This window comes from Bemisia tabaci, chromosome 3 (assembly GCF_918797505.1).
Source record: "Bemisia tabaci chromosome 3, PGI_BMITA_v3".
In the NCBI taxonomy this organism is placed as follows: domain Eukaryota; kingdom Metazoa; phylum Arthropoda; class Insecta; order Hemiptera; family Aleyrodidae; genus Bemisia; species Bemisia tabaci.
The window spans coordinates 57800131-57815531 of NC_092795.1; the positions used below are offsets into that span (position 1 = coordinate 57800131).

The 15401-nt window shown below is 44.9% G+C and overlaps 1 protein-coding gene across 2 annotated transcripts in view; it reads left to right on the plus strand.

Annotated features, from left to right (window-relative positions):
• The window catches only part of LOC109034080 (protein pangolin, isoforms A/H/I/S), a 141531-nt gene that overhangs the window by 78376 nt on the left and 47754 nt on the right, over nucleotides 1-15401 (plus strand). Inside the window, exon 4 of one of the 2 annotated variants that reach the window (XM_072298891.1) lies at nucleotides 15179-15346. The exons of the other annotated variant lie outside the window; for it this stretch is intronic. Within the exon in view, the coding sequence (XP_072154992.1) occupies nucleotides 15179-15190 (12 nt within the window). The 3' untranslated portion in view covers nucleotides 15191-15346. Of the gene's footprint in view, nucleotides 1-15178; nucleotides 15347-15401 lie in introns of those variants that run through there. 2 annotated transcript variants of the gene reach the window in all.

Here is a 15401-nt window from a genome sequence, read left to right on the forward strand (position 1 = left end):
AGGTCCTCCAACTCCCTCGCGGATCCACTTCGATGGAAACGAGCTTGGTCTCTCTTTCGCCGACTCGGGGATTCAGTAGTAAAGTTCGATGGGGCGAAACATGTGTGCAACTATTCCGACTTCCAAGTAGATAAAATTACGGATCCTCGAAAGGAAGGAGAACGTGAACTCTTTTCGGCCGACTTGGAGACTTTAACGCCGAGTAGGAAAGTTGGATGGGGCGAAACATGTGTGCAACTATTTCGACTTCCAAGTAGATAAAATTGTGGATCCTCGAAAGGAAGGAGAACGTGAACTCTTTTCGGCCGACTCGGAGACCTTAACGCTGAGTAGAAAAGTTGGACGGGGCCTAACGCGTGATACAAATAGTTCGAATCGCATCGGAGATAAAATTTCCAAGGATACTGAATTCCTGTTGTCGGAGAATCTGTTCTTACTCTGTTGGTATTTTTCGGAATAGAATTTAAATTCCCTCTTTAGTGAAATTCCTTCAATCGATCAGCTTCTAAATTTCTGATAAGACGCAGAATCGGCTGATGCGAAAAGGTCAGGTGCCCAAACATTGTTTTGGTCTAATGAGCCCGACCATTCAGAGGAGGCTATGGGCAATCAGAGTTGTGAAAGGAGAGCTTTTCCTCGGGTCCTAGGAACTGATTTGCATCAGCACATTTCGCTAAAGGAATGCCACGCGCATAAGTCGAGAGGAAAAATAAATCGCCACCTGCCGATTCGTTCTTCGAGCATTGTTGCCCATCCTCTTGTAGGGTGCTTTTTTCGGCTTTATAACTTTTGTTTAACTTTAAATTTTACCATTGATCGGAAATTACTTTAAGAAATAATTCTAAAGTATGCTTCTAAAGAAACCCTCTTTTGCTGAGGGAAGTAGTTTTTGAGAAAAATTTAACCTCTCGCTGAACACAAGGGTTTAACATTAGGAGAATAAAATTTTATCAATGGCGGATTGGTTGCGTGATTAGATATCATTCTTTTAACATTTAGATTCGTTGTTTTCTTTTGCCACAGTTCATTTTCAGGGCATGTTGATAATACAATATGTCAATATTGATGCATTGACTTCATTTTGCAATACAATACCACTATTCCGATGCATCTATAAAATAACCTGTCTGCAAAAGGAAACTAATGACACATATACCTACAGTGTCAATAAATGAGTAAGAAATCTTGATTCCTATTTGCATTATGCAAATGCAGTCCAGTTGTTACTGATATCTCCATACTAGGAATTATCCACGATTGGCCTTAATCTAACAATTTTGCAGGTCATGTGAAGTAGAAATTAGAATGGGGGAAGAAAATAGATCCATTTTTAGAAATTTTCCCCTTGTGTCGTCGGTCAACGTGAACTATCCCAACCGGTAGCTTTAACGTGTGGCAAGCATGGAGGTCTCCCAGCCCGTGGTGCCATTTCATCGCCTCTCTGACGTAAGAGCGTATCTCTATTTTCGCATGAGCCTTGGAAAGCATAGAGGTATACGGAGCACGGGGCTCAAATAAAAATTGAGATTCGCCCTCGTGCCTGAGTCGCCGGAGCTTCCTATCGGGTCCGTTGTCGAGCATTCCCACTTAGCTCGTCTTTTTACTCCCTCGTCCCGGGGGTTTTTTCCTCCTTCGACACCTCTCGCGAATTCCGATCTCCGTTACCGACTCGGCCGCTCCGCTCCGGCGAGGAAACAAAAGCTCGCCATAGAAACCGGTTTCTCAAATTTACTGGGCAGTTTGTCTATCTGTACGTGTCCTTTTATCTTTAATGGTAAATGCAGTAGCGCGGCGAGGTTCACAGGGCTAATGCATTCAATCCCCCGCGACTTTGACTCGACTCCCGAGTGACGTTGGTTCCTTATGCTCGAGCTTGGAGCTTTACGGCCAGTGGCGTGGCGTGAATTGCGATATATCGATTGTTATGCCATTTAAACCCATGGTAAAGAATCGACTGTTAAAGTGTTCGCTGCGAACACCCTGTTTATCGATCCTTTTCCATAGGTTTAAAGTCGATAAATCGATTTATCGCAAAGCACGCCACGCCACTGTTTACGGTCCGGTGCGGCGTGACCTTACCTCCGCTACTACTGCTGCCAGCCTTGTCTCCTCTTCACAGTCGCAGCCCCGTTCGGATTGAGAGTTGAGCATGCACTCGGAAAAAAATTCACGGGCTGTATAGACATACCGTCCGTTCCGGGCTCATAGGCCGAAAGTTCTGGGTGCGGGACCGCCGTGGCTTCGATTGCCTCTGGTGCAACGCCCGGAACTTTCGGCCTCTGAGCCCGAAACGCGGACGGTATGCCGAAAGTCCGTAAGCACGGCTTCGAGGGCCAGAGTTTTTTTCAGTGCCGTTTGAAAACTAGTGTTGTTGTAAGCCTGTTTTACTTGTTGAAAAGTGTCGAATATTTATCCTCCGTGCAGGTCACTCCATCTCATTTTGAGGAGATTAAATACGGAGGGAGACTCCCTACCGATATTAGTTTCAGGAGTCAACTGTCGGCCTACTTCTTTTACCAAAATTTTGAAGAACTGTCGAATGTATGACTGGATACAATTTTTAATCATAGTCCCAAAAATTACGCCGAAAAACTGAGGATAATACATTTTGGATTTTGTGTGTGTTTTTACCAATAGTGAGGATTACATAACGCTGAACTCCCCCCCCCTTTCTTGTGACATTGCGTAACGCAGGCTCGTACCCTTACAGCCGTATGTAATCATGAACACTCCCTCAAAACACGATTTTATGACAAGTGGAGCCGACTCATTCTGTCAAGTAACGATGTTTGACCATGAGGAGCTTTCGACCACCGAAATTCGTGTCGCCAACTCTTTGCTCCGAAGACCACTCGACGACCTCGCAGACGTGAGCTTTCTAGCGGTGACGAAAGGTTGCGTGGTCGGAGGCGAGTGTCGGGGCGATGTAACGCCCTCTCGGAAAATATTTACCTTGGCCGGTGCGGTCGGACGACAACGGGGACGGCAGATGAATAAAAGCGCGGATTAGCATGGAACCAAGTTGACGGAAGAGGAGCCACGGAGCTGAAGAGTCCTCGGAGAAGAACGATCCTCGAGTTGGAGGGCCAGTTACGGCCGCGGCCCGAGGCGTCTCAACCAATCAGCCGACCCGGAGTCCTATCGAAAGGAAGACCGTAGCCAAATTTGGCCGATCGGCCCAGGACCTGTGGCGAGGCATGAATGATCTATTATCGATATTTCCCCATTTGAAGCTACGATAAAGAATCGATTATCAAGGTGCTCGTTGCGAACACCCTGTTAATCGATCCTTTTCCATAGGTTTAAATGGCAGATCAATCGATGTATCGGAAAGCACGCCGCGCCACTGCCCAGGACCGCGGCCCAGGATCGGGGCTCTCCGACAACGGCGCTCCTATTGAAGTGAGTACAAATAAAAATGATTGACGGCCTGTATGAGGCGTTTAGACCGGGATGTCAGATCGCCGACGGCTCCGTGCGCAAGTCCCGATCTGAGGAAGAACCGCCGATGTGCCGCCGCGGCTCCGTTGAGGATACGCGGTTTCTGCTCGGCGGGGCGGGGCGTCGCACCAATTAACTACAACGCGTCTATGGAGCAGCGTCTCCGATTCCGAGCATGGGAAGCTTCGAAAAGTGACTCTCGATGCGTCGACAAAGGGCGGGGGGTGGGGGGTGATTCGGCGGAATGCTCACACCTGCTTATCTATTATTATATTAAACGTAACAACAAGCTGACTAATACGTAACTACATTTACTTCTTAATGCTGATAGTTATTTATACCTCGCACCACAGCCACACCTACCGTCGCGGCCGGAGCCGAGCTCCGCGGCGGCGTGGACCCTTGACTCCGGCTCCAGGAGCAGCGTCTCCAGTTCTAGGGCCATATCCTAGATTTCCAATGGGAGGAAGAGGAAAAATCCTTTCTAGAAAATAGACCATTATTATTTTCTTCTTATTTTTCTCCATTATTCAATAGGAGTGGTTATGCCCTCATAGCTTTTCTCCTTCCTCTTGCGATGCAGGGTGACGAGTACTTAAGAAGATTGAGAATATTTTAAAAAATATACTGCCCCAACCCTGCAAAGTCAGGAAAATTCTTGTTCTAAACCCCTGAAAAGTCTACAAAAAGTCTAGGAATTTTGAAATCCAAGGAAACCCCATAATTTTTAGAGTCCCTTTATACCCAGAGTTAAGACAACTCACTTTTGGTTCGGCTGAAAGTGGCCTAAAAAAAAATCCAATTCTGATTGGTTCTCGCTCATGGAGGCCGAAACGAGTGCACCAAGATGGCGGTACCTCGAATGTGAACAAGAATAATGAAAATATCACCTAATTGTGGTTTATCAAGAGTAAATTGTCATTTCCATCGGTCCAAAATGAAAATAGATTCAGAAATTATTCACAAACCAATCTCATTTTCTTTTTAATTGATCAATTTGTTGATGTTGTTGTTTTTGTGTGACAGACATCGCAGGATTCCTGATCCTTATCCCTCAATATCGTTCGTTTGGGTGCACTCGTTTCGGCCTCCATGGCCAGCCAAGGCCGGCTGCCAGTCAGCTGATAATCGAGTTGTCTTAACTCTGGGTATAAAGGGACTCTAATAATTTTACGTGTTTTTCTTCGATTTAAGATGAAATCGAAGAGTCGAAAAATTCGCCCCTTTTGGGTTTTCAGCCACAGCTGGCTGATAATTGATATTGATAGACAAACGGAACGTAAAGCGATCTTATTGCTTGAACGGGTGGTTGTATAGACCATGGAGAAAATAATGGAATAACCGTATAGAGTCTATTGAGAGGTTGCCGTTAGTTAGTCTGCCGTGCTAAGGAAGAACACCGTATGAACATTCGAGAGTTGCCAAATTCCCTTCAATAAAATGTTTATTTTTGAGGAAAGATATGAACATTTTTCCTTGAAATTTTCAAGGACTGCAGGTGAAATTGCGAACAAGATTATCTGAAAATTGGAAGGAAAAAATTCATAAGTTTACCAGGAAATTGGTGTTTTTATTAAAGGAAATTCGGCAACGCCTGAAGGATCATACGGCGTTCTTCCTTCGCGCGGCAGTATTATATGTATCACCCGCTTCCACCAATGACATCGCTCCATTTTCTCCTTCGTATATCGATTTTTCTATCCATTCCAATAATCAGCCTGCAGTGCCACATTTTTGCCCGCAGCATTTCAAGGCTTTCACCCGTCAGAATTTCTAATGAGAATAGGTATTATTTGGGTATTATTTTAGAGTCATTTTGAGGTACGAATTACATATTTATTGTAAAGATTACAAGAGCGTGTTTCGACTGAGGAGATCTTAGGAGAACTAACTAGCTAAAAGGAGGGGCAGCTAAGCGCAAGTTCTTATCAAGCGAAATATGAATCGAGGTATGAATCGTCACTAGATGATGCGGCGTTGTCAAGATTAGATATATGGACGCATTTCTGTCAAACGGAACTCGGTGCATTATGACGTGAGCCCTGTTATGCACATATTCTTATGGGTCTCAGGGCTCATGTCTTAATGCACATAGTTCCGTTTGGCAGAAATACGTCCATATACGTTCCAGGGTTCAACAATTTCTTCAATTAGATTCTCGCGCCTGGCAACAGAGTCCGTAGAGCATATTTTTCTCTATTCGGATAACTACTGTGGTCTCGACTTGGGTCGCCTCATCAATCAACAAGACCGGTGAGCCCTACGCGGTGCTCTTCGCTTCCGAACCTACAATTTCGGCCCCGGATGCTCCCTCTCGGCCACTAATGAGCCTTTGGAGGTGTAAAGGTATGTAGCGTCTCATCGAGTCATCCACCGACCCCGCCGATAATCCCGCCCTAAAAATGCCAGATTACCCGTCGAACTTGCCCTTGTTTACATTCCCCGTCCGTAAACGAGGGGCTCGCGGCAACGTGGTGGCCTTATCTTAGGGTGCTTGGATTGTTTTGTTAGCATCCTATCCGGTATTAGTTCCGTCGATTGAATCCAACCTTTATCCCCTAATTGTGGGGTGGCGGGAGTGTTTGTGTTTGTTTCCCCACTCCTCCGCCTCAGTTAGCACGTTTCAATTTCCTTCATTTTTTTCTCCGGCGACTGGTCAGTCGGGCTGTGTTTACCGAAGGCAGCGCTTGTTTTTGAGCTAAGGTGATAATTAGCTGGCCTCGGTGCTTCGGTGGAACTGGTGTGGTTTGACTAGTATTACCGACACGCTAGTAGGCGAGACTCTCCTCTGCATAGACTTCGTTGTGTCCCTCGAAAACAGCTTCGATGATCCATTTCTTTCTCAACCTCGCGATCGTCGTCAAGATAATTCTCCCGAGTTGGATGATTGTCTCTCTTCCATTGTCGAGGCGTTATTCGGACCGCGTTTAGTAGAAAGGAACCAAGCCACATCAGCCATTGACAAATTCACTGAGGAATTTAATTTTTTACGAGGGAACGTTTGCACTATTTTTTTTGAAATGCGCTGAAAAAAATGGTATGCCGTTTTAGCACCTAGGATGTCAATAATGTGTCTGGTGATCCTAAGATACTATCTTGATTGCCCACGCTGTTGAATTTGCATTCATAGGATGTAAAGTTAACTGCCAGGGCAGTAAAGGCAGCCTCTTGGGATCACCAGACACATTCTTGACATCCGAGGTGCTAAGACAGCATAATATTTTTTTCAGTGTGTTTAAAGATTTTGCTTCGCACTATGCAGAAAATTCACTGAAATTTGCACACAAAAAATGATGACGACCGTTTAGTTAGTTATTCTTGGCTACCCTAACGAGAAGACAAGAAAGGATTTGACCCGTCAAAAAAAGTGAAACACGATCCGTATTAATTTTGGAGTGCATTGATTAGTATTCTCGGGCGGCGAATCCAGTGTGTGGGACGCCTCTGCGGGGGAGAGCAAGCGGGAAAGGGGGATTTTTGCGGCTTCGACTCCGGAAGAGCCCCCCCCTCCCCCTTTCCTCCTCCCCCACTCCGATTTTGCAAAGCTGCAGAATGCGACAGTCTCCAGAAATGTTTTCAAGTCACGCTTAGGCTACTTAACCGGCATGAATATTGGAAACGCGTATGAATGTTTCAGCGTCGCTGCAATCAACCCCGCGCGCTGCGTTGCCAGATTTTCGAAATCGCTCAACTTTTTTCCGGATCGAACCTCGTGAGACCGATCGGTTTTCCGGGTTGACGGTGTTTCTCGGCGATAGCTCGCTCGGGGTTTCGAGATATTTTGATCGAAATCAGGGTGTCTACAATTCCGGAAGCACTGAAAAAGTGCGGAAATTCCGCAAGGAGGTGCGGAATTTTTGTCGCAATTCGAGCGAGGAATTTAAGTTTTTGAAATTTCGTGAAATAGTGGCACTGAAAAAGTGCTGGATTTTTTGGTTGAGGAGGTACTAAATTTCTTAGGAATATACTGTAGAAGTACTGATTTTTGGCCAGCCTGTTTTAGTAGACATCCTGGAAATTTATGTATCATCATAATACAGCATCGAAATATAACATTTTCAAACATTTTCAAAGTGCAGAATTTTTCAAAGTTATGAATCATTTCATTAAATTCGTTGTTTTTTTTTTTTTTTTTTTTTTTTTTTTTTTTTTTAAATCAAACTAGTGTCAATGTTTTAGCGCTGAAAAGCTGGAAAGCTCGCCGAAAATGGAAAATCCGATTTTAAATTCTAGCAGACAGCCTAAAATCCTTCGGAAAAAAAGTTTTTACACTTTTTCTTCAAAGTATGGAAAGGTCTAGAACAAATTTTGCGGGATTTTGGATTTCCAAGGATCTCAGTATTGGTGAGGTTTTGAAATTGGCGTAATTGGAGCGTTGTTGCAACCGTGGAAACGCGGGTGCAGTGTGCTGGTGCGCTGTGTGCACTACACCCAGATAAGCCTTTAAGTGCTGTGCACAAGATATAGGCTCAAAGTGTAACCACTCCAACCTCCAGCGCCAGCGTCCGTATCGTATCGGCCTGCTTTGTATTCCTATACGGAATTGATAAACACACGCACTCAAGTCCTCCCCCTCCCCCGCACTCCCGTCCCCCGTCCTTTATGCTATCCTTTCCCTGGCTCTTTTCTTCCGCGCCACGCACATAGCGTTACGGAGGTCAAATCTTTCGCAAAGGCGCGGGTGTTGCGCGGTCTGGAAAAAACGCCAATGAAATCACCAGTGGCGCACAGTGGATCGAGTGAATAGGAAAGGTCGGACAAAATTTGGAAATTTTCAACGCTATTAACTCCGTTTAAACAAAATTTTAAGATTTTAAAAGTGGTTCCATTGGTTTCCTCGTGAAATTTCCTTCCAGTAGCACCCCATACAATTCAAAATGTGACGAATTGAACATCAAAAAATGCAAATGGGGAAATATCGATAATCGATTATTAACGCCTCGCTTCGCAAGTCACGGGCGGGTCTTAAATTCACGCTAACTAAGGTAATTTGATAGATCCCAAGATTCACCACAGCCAAGCAATTTTTGGAAAACAGTACCGAAACATTTTTCTGTCCACTTAATTTCATCTACTTTAAATCTGAAAATAAAATTGAGAACATATTCAGTAAAAGGGCCGAAAATGCTCGCAATCCTGGTAAGGTCGTGCAACTTATAAGACGAAGAGCAAGGGAAAGGATGTGCGTTGATGACGGCGCAGAGATACAACTATTCGTACTTGATGGATGTCCGTGTTGCGTCTGCAAAATTGAAGGCGCGATGGCGCGAGGCCTGAACTCTCTTGATGCTCCGCTCTAAGCTGCTAATGACGTATCGTTCATATTCGGGAGAAAAGTTGAAAAACAAGGCACGATCACGGCTCTCCTATCTACGGCTGTGTTTCTTACGTGGCCCCTGAAGCGCCACTACCAACAAGACAAACGGAACCAACGCAATATGGGAGTAGAGCAAGGAAAAGGAAGCGCGTTGTTGACGGCGCAGAGATACAACTATTCGTGCTTGATGGATGTCCGCGTTGCGTCTCTTAAATTGAAGGCGCGATGGCGCTAGGTGTGAACTCGAGATGATCCGTTATATGTACCATTGCAAATAAAACTCTTTTTATAAGAAGTTTAACTCTGATTGCACTATTGACCTTTCCAAGAGCTCCGATGTGTCTTAATAAGCCCGTTACCCTGCACAAGGCTGTGTAAAACGCACAATCTCAGCCGCATCGCAAAGCTTACTGGCCCTTTTACTGAGGATGTCTTCTACTGAACCGATTATTTTCCAAATCGCGTAAACGCCAAAATTTTGAATGTGAGGAAAACAAAAAAATCAAACAATGAAAATTTTATTCGCTTTGTTGACAATCTTCAAATTCCAAAAAGTATATTTCTGTAAAAGGCTATTTTGAAATCAGACACGATTGATTATACCGTAGAATACAAAGAAGAAACAACCATACCACCAAAATAGAGCTCGGCGCTTACGTGATTTGAAAAATAATCGGTTCAATTGGGAACTGAAGGTGTTGAGCATCTCTGGTAGCGTGAAATTAGAGGGGCGGGGCCAGTACGGAAGCCCGAGGGCAGTAGGCGCACGGCGAAGCCTCCAACTGGGAAGATGGGTGAGGAGGAGGTGGGGAGGGGTCGGCACTCGGGAACCCCTCCAGCTCAATATTTAATACTAATCATAACGATGATGATAGCTGTGAATGTATGAATAGAACACCTCGCCCAATGCGGCGCCCGGCCGGCGACCCCTCCGCTCGGCTATCATAACTGTTTTTATTACGAGGGTAGCTCATAACTGGCGCGTACAAATATTTGCCCGTCGAAGGGTGTGAATTATGTATTTGTTATTTTTTTTCGGATATCTTTATTCGGCCCGCGCTTTTGTATTCGCCGTCGTCGCCGGAGCTGGAGTCATTTTGAAACTTTTCCTCGGCCAAGCTCCGCCTCCTCGAAGCATCGATTCGATTCGCTCTCCGTAGGGGCGGCGAGCGCCCTTACGCGATGTCCGTTGCCCACCCCCTCCCGCCGTTCGGAAGTCAAGTTTCCGCCTCCCGGCCTCGCTCGGCTAGATGTGTTTCCATTTTCACCCCTCGCGCGCTGATCCGAATTTAAAGCTCCCCAAGTGGCGCCTCTAACTTTTGATCCGTTCGTTGAAAGGAACGAGAATGATGGTGCCAATGCATTTTGCATGATACGATTGAACCGATTATTTTCCGAATCGCGAAAGCGCCAAAATTGCGAATGCGAGAAAAACAAGGAAAACCGTTCTATTCGCTTTCGACACTCTGCGAATTCTAAAAATTGTGAGTTCTTTTAGAAGGCTATTTTGAAATTAGACATGATTGATTATACGAGAGAAAATAAAGGAAACACAACCGGTTACCACCAAAATAGAGAATAGCGCTTACGTGATTCGGAAAATAATCGGTTTGAGTGTAGTTTCCTCCGACTATCTTCATTATACCTGTTCAGTTAATTTTTAGCCTTTGGAAAGTATAGTTGCTCTTTTCTTTCTCTCCCTCTTCCTCTCCCCTTCCCTCTCCCTTCCCTCTCCCCCTCCTCTCCATTTCCTTTACTTATCCGAAAAAGTTTATGAGATGAGAGAAAGAAGCGTTTTACTTGTTCGATATTCTGAATTTTTTTGTTTGGCTTGAGAAGGTACGCCGGGAAATCGGACGCAGGATGGATGAAGAAAGTAAAAAAAAAATATCATGCTATTATTTCGAGTAAATGGATAAGTTTTTTTGTCCCCTCTAGACTTATGGGCCACATTAGAAACGTTGGACGGGCCTAATCATCTACTCCGAAAGTATGAGACATTATTGTGGCAGTTGGCTATTAAATCGGTTCAGCCGCGGGTCATTTGTTCCCGGGGTTTTTTCACGTTGGTTCAGGTCTGCCGTGGGTCAGTTCCAAATTTTTCAATTTGTCTCCGAGGGTTTATAAACGGAGGAGGAGTAAAAAAAAGTTGCAGCTCGCAGCATCATTAATCCGAAATCCAATCCCGGTCGAGCTCTCGGGTTTATTGGTCTCAAATCGGTATCACGCCCAGATCTGCCGTACTAAGGAAAAACCCCGCATGAACCTTCAGGCGTTGCCAAATTTCCTTTTCTAAAACGCGAATTTTTTTGGTGAACTTATGGATATTTTCTTCCCAATTTTTCAGATAATTTTGTTCGCAATGTCACCAAATGATTCTGAAAATTTAAAGGAAAAATATTCACAAATTCCCTCGAAAATAAACATTTTATCTAAGTAAATTTGGCAACTCTCGAATGTTCATACGACGTTCTTCCTCAGCACGGCAGAGATGCTGGGAAGAGTTCGGGCCCCCAAGTCCGACGCGTACGTAAATAAATCCAGGGAAGAGTTGAATTAAAAGTGCCCGTGTATAAATTGAATGGAAGGGAAAAATTATGTAAATGAGGGCAACCTCTCCGATTTTGAAGACGATCGTGCAGGGTTCGGGTCCAGCGCCGGATCGCTCCGCAGTGTTTTCCGAGTAATTAATTATAGGAAAAATAAAGAATGCTGTCCGCCGAACCGGTTTCACGGTTATTTAGCGCCATATCAACGGGTTGTCATGCGATAAGTCGGATCGTCTCTCCCGCAGTTAAGATTTCCCGGGGCCCCCAGACCCCCCCTCCCCGCCCCGCTCCGCCCGTTCGGCCCCCAGTCGAGGCCCAATCGATCAATCATACAATATTAGTCGTGTTATCAGAATTCTCCTTTTTTTCTCTTCCTTTTCGAAACTTATTTCAGATGGAAACGTTGCGTGGTTTTCACTCCGTGTCGATTGTCCAATGATAGACTGGCTCCGAGCCCCTGTCCTCTTTCACGCGTGACGCTTATATCTATCGGGTGGCTATCGTGATCTTTTCAATTGATGGAGCCTCCTCTGCGCCTTTGGAGCGTTGCCACCTTTCTGCAAGAGCCTTTTTCCTGTCCTCCGGGCTGATTTTTAGATTGATAGACAAAGCTACAGACAACGAAGGCAAAGGGAATATGGAGCGTTGTCACCTTTCTGCAAGAGTCTTTTTTCCCTGAGATTGATAGACAAAGCTATAGACACAGAAGACCATGGGAAAATGGAGCGATCCCATTGGTGGAAGCGGGTGATTTCAATGGACAAAAAGGCGAATAATAGACTAAGTAAGGGCAACCCACGGGAGACCCTACAGTCTGTCTGTCATTTTGTCCTATCAATTTGTTTGAGTCATACGAATCGCATTTAGCAAGAAGGAATCAGCGCGATTACAGTGTAGGTATTCAAAATCGTGCAACTTCTCATCTCCTTTAAAAATACTGAACATACATACAGTATTAAAATTTACACAATTATTTTCCTCTTAAATTAACAATCTTTTGGCGGGAAGCAAAAATTATCTGCTTCTTCGGAAGATTTTTCAGATAATTATGATGAAACAACATTTTTACAACACTGTATCCGAGCTAGTTCCTTTTTGCTAATAGAGGATTTGCAGGTGGCTGAAATTTGATGAACTTCGTGTTTGAGTGGAAACTACTGAGTGAACTGAACACGAGGATACCCTTGGTTCATGAACAATCATCGGAGAGGATATGACAAAATTATCTAATATGCTAAAATACGCGTGTTTAAATGGGAAATGCCGCCAGATGACGTCACTAGGCGGTGCATTTTCTCATTTTTAAATCTATTTTTATGCTATTTCCCAGATCAGAAAAAATTATAAAAAATACTGTGAAATCAGCCCTTAAAGCACTTTCAGCTGAAGCAATAAAAAATTTGCATGCAAATTCTCCATTGCGATCCGTAACGGGGTGAACAGATCCTCCAAATTCGACCATTTCCTTTTTTCCCCTCTGCGATGGGCTGAAGTGAGGAGTTTGGCTCGGTGGCGCCAAGACGAAGGAACACAAAGGAAGGATGAATCGCGGTTGTCCGGTGCCGGTCCGGTCCAGGCGGCCGCGCCGGCTGCTGAGTGATGATGCGGCGAGTCCTACGTTGCGTTCCGTGACGCCATCCGCGCCGGAGCGGCCGCTTACGGAAAGCCCCGCGACCCCCGCCCCCCGCCTCGCCCCGTCCGTAACAGGCTTGTTACACTTTGCATCAACTGGTATTACAGTAATGCCTGTAATTATCCTTAACTACGCTCTAACCCTCGCTAGTTGCCGTCAGTGTCGGAAATGCAGTCTTTTCGCTATGCTTAGTGAGGCTCTTAGCGCCTCCGCCCCCCTCCCCCCCCGCTGCTACCCGCCTCCTTCCTCGCTTGCTAAATGGTGCAGGTTATAGGAAATTCAGAACCTAGTAAGCGCCATAGAGAAAAAAAGGAGGTGCTTGCATTTCGGGCATCTTGGAATTTTTTGATGACCTGATGACGTAGGTGGGTACAGGTTGAAGGGGACGTCGCTGTACCCAGCTGTACCCACCTACGTCATCAAGTCATCAAAAAATTCCAAGATGCCCGAAATGCAAACACCTCCTTTTTTTTCTCTATGGGTAAGCGCCATTAGGTGCCGCTAAGGTGTTCCATTGCTGTAATCACCGTCAAATAGAGAATTTGCAGGTGTCTGAAATTTTGTCAATTTCATCTTCAAAATGATCGCCACGAACACCTTAATAATCGATTTTTCAGCATACCTTCAAATGGGGAAATATTGATAATCGATCATTCACGCCACGCCACTGCTACAAGTCCGGAAACAGTACTGATTTTTTAACCGGGAGTACTGAAAAAGTGCGAAAATTCCGCAAAAAGGTCCGGATTTCTATATAATTTTTTGTCATTTTTGTCGCAATTTCAAATTTTTAAAATTTTTCGAATTTCGTCAAATGGAGGTACTGAAAAAGTACGGAATTTTTCTGTTGGGGGAGGTACCGAAATCCTTGAGAATGTACTAAAAAAGTACTGTAAAAGTACTTATTTTTGACTAGCCCGTTTTAGTAGACACCCTGATAGTCAGAATTGAGGAGCTTTCCGGAAAAAGGGCTCATAGCAAAAAATCACGTTTGAGAAAAATGAATTTTAAGTTTCCATTATTACTTTTTGGCCACTGATGTTAACTTTCATCGCAGCTTGGACTCCCGAATTCGAACGTAAGTCACAGTCGGTGGCCATAGAGTAATGATGGAAACTCCAAATACATTTTTCTCCAACGCGATTTTTTGCTATGTGCCCTTTTTCCGGAAAGCTCCTCAATTGTGATGTGGGATTCGACTTTTTTTTCCATACGTGTACGCCGCGGCACGATTTTGCAAGTGCGCTCGACTCGCTATGTTTTTTGCGAGCCTTTCGGCCTTCTCGTTGCCGGGAGTGTGTTCTCGCCTTGGCCGCTCCGGCCGAGGATCAGAACCGCGCAACTGGAGCGGGTCCCCCGTGCAAAATCCCCGGTTTTCGCGAGGGGGACGCCCGGCCCGTTTACGAGATTCATGCCGGATGCGTAATGACGAAGATGGAAGATGCGCCTCCGGACGCCTCCGGTCGAGGATCCCGAGTCCGGAGCCCGGCTTGCCGCTCCGCCTCCGGAATTCCGGAATTATCCGCCTCTTCGTCGCTCGAGCCGCGTGTGCCCCCCAAATTTGGCATCGCTGTCGCCGAGCTCATATGATTAGACTTCGCGCTGATTAGCCGGCCTCAGCTCCGAGCAATGAGATGGGGAGCGTGTCGAAGGAAATTTTAAGTGTCCGTTCCTCCTATCCATCTGGAGCTTTGAATTTTATCGGCACTCGTCTCTGGTTCACGCTGGTGCTTTCAGTTAAGTGCGAGAACTGCATCCTTCATTACACGGTGAATTGAAGTGGGCATCCTATTTTTTCGCACATTCCTGATTTTTTTCTCTTTTTTAATTTATTTTTTAAATATTCTCATCCTCGATGTCTCCTCAGGGTGTCTACAAGTCCGGAATTCCCGGAAAGTCCGGATATAGTACTGATTTTTAAGGGCGGTCCGGAAGTACTGAAAAAGTGCGGAATTTCGCGAGAAGGTCCGGAATTTTTGTCATTTTTGTCGTAATTCGAGCGAGAAATTCTAATCTCTGATAATTTTCGAATTTCGTCAATTGGAGGTATGAAAAAGTACTGAATTTCTCTTATGAGGAGGTACTGAATTTCTTGGGGATGGACGGGAAAAGTACCGTAAAAGTACTGATTTTTGGCCAGCCTGTTTTAGTAGATACCCTGCTCCTCAAATCTGTTTATGCTCTTGTGTGTTCATTTCCGCATCATTTTTTAACATTTTCTTTTAATTTTTGTTGCAGGTGAGTAACTGAAACTATCGTAAAGGAGAAAAATTGGCCAATCTATCCTGTCGGTGAGATTTGCATTATGTTAACAAACATTCGAGAGTTACCAAATTTCCTCCGATAAAATGTTCATTTTGTAGGAAAGTTATGAATATTTTCCCCCGAAGTATTTCAGGAACTTTAGGTGAAATTGTGTACAAAATTATCTGAAAAATCGAGAGGAAAATTTTGACAAATT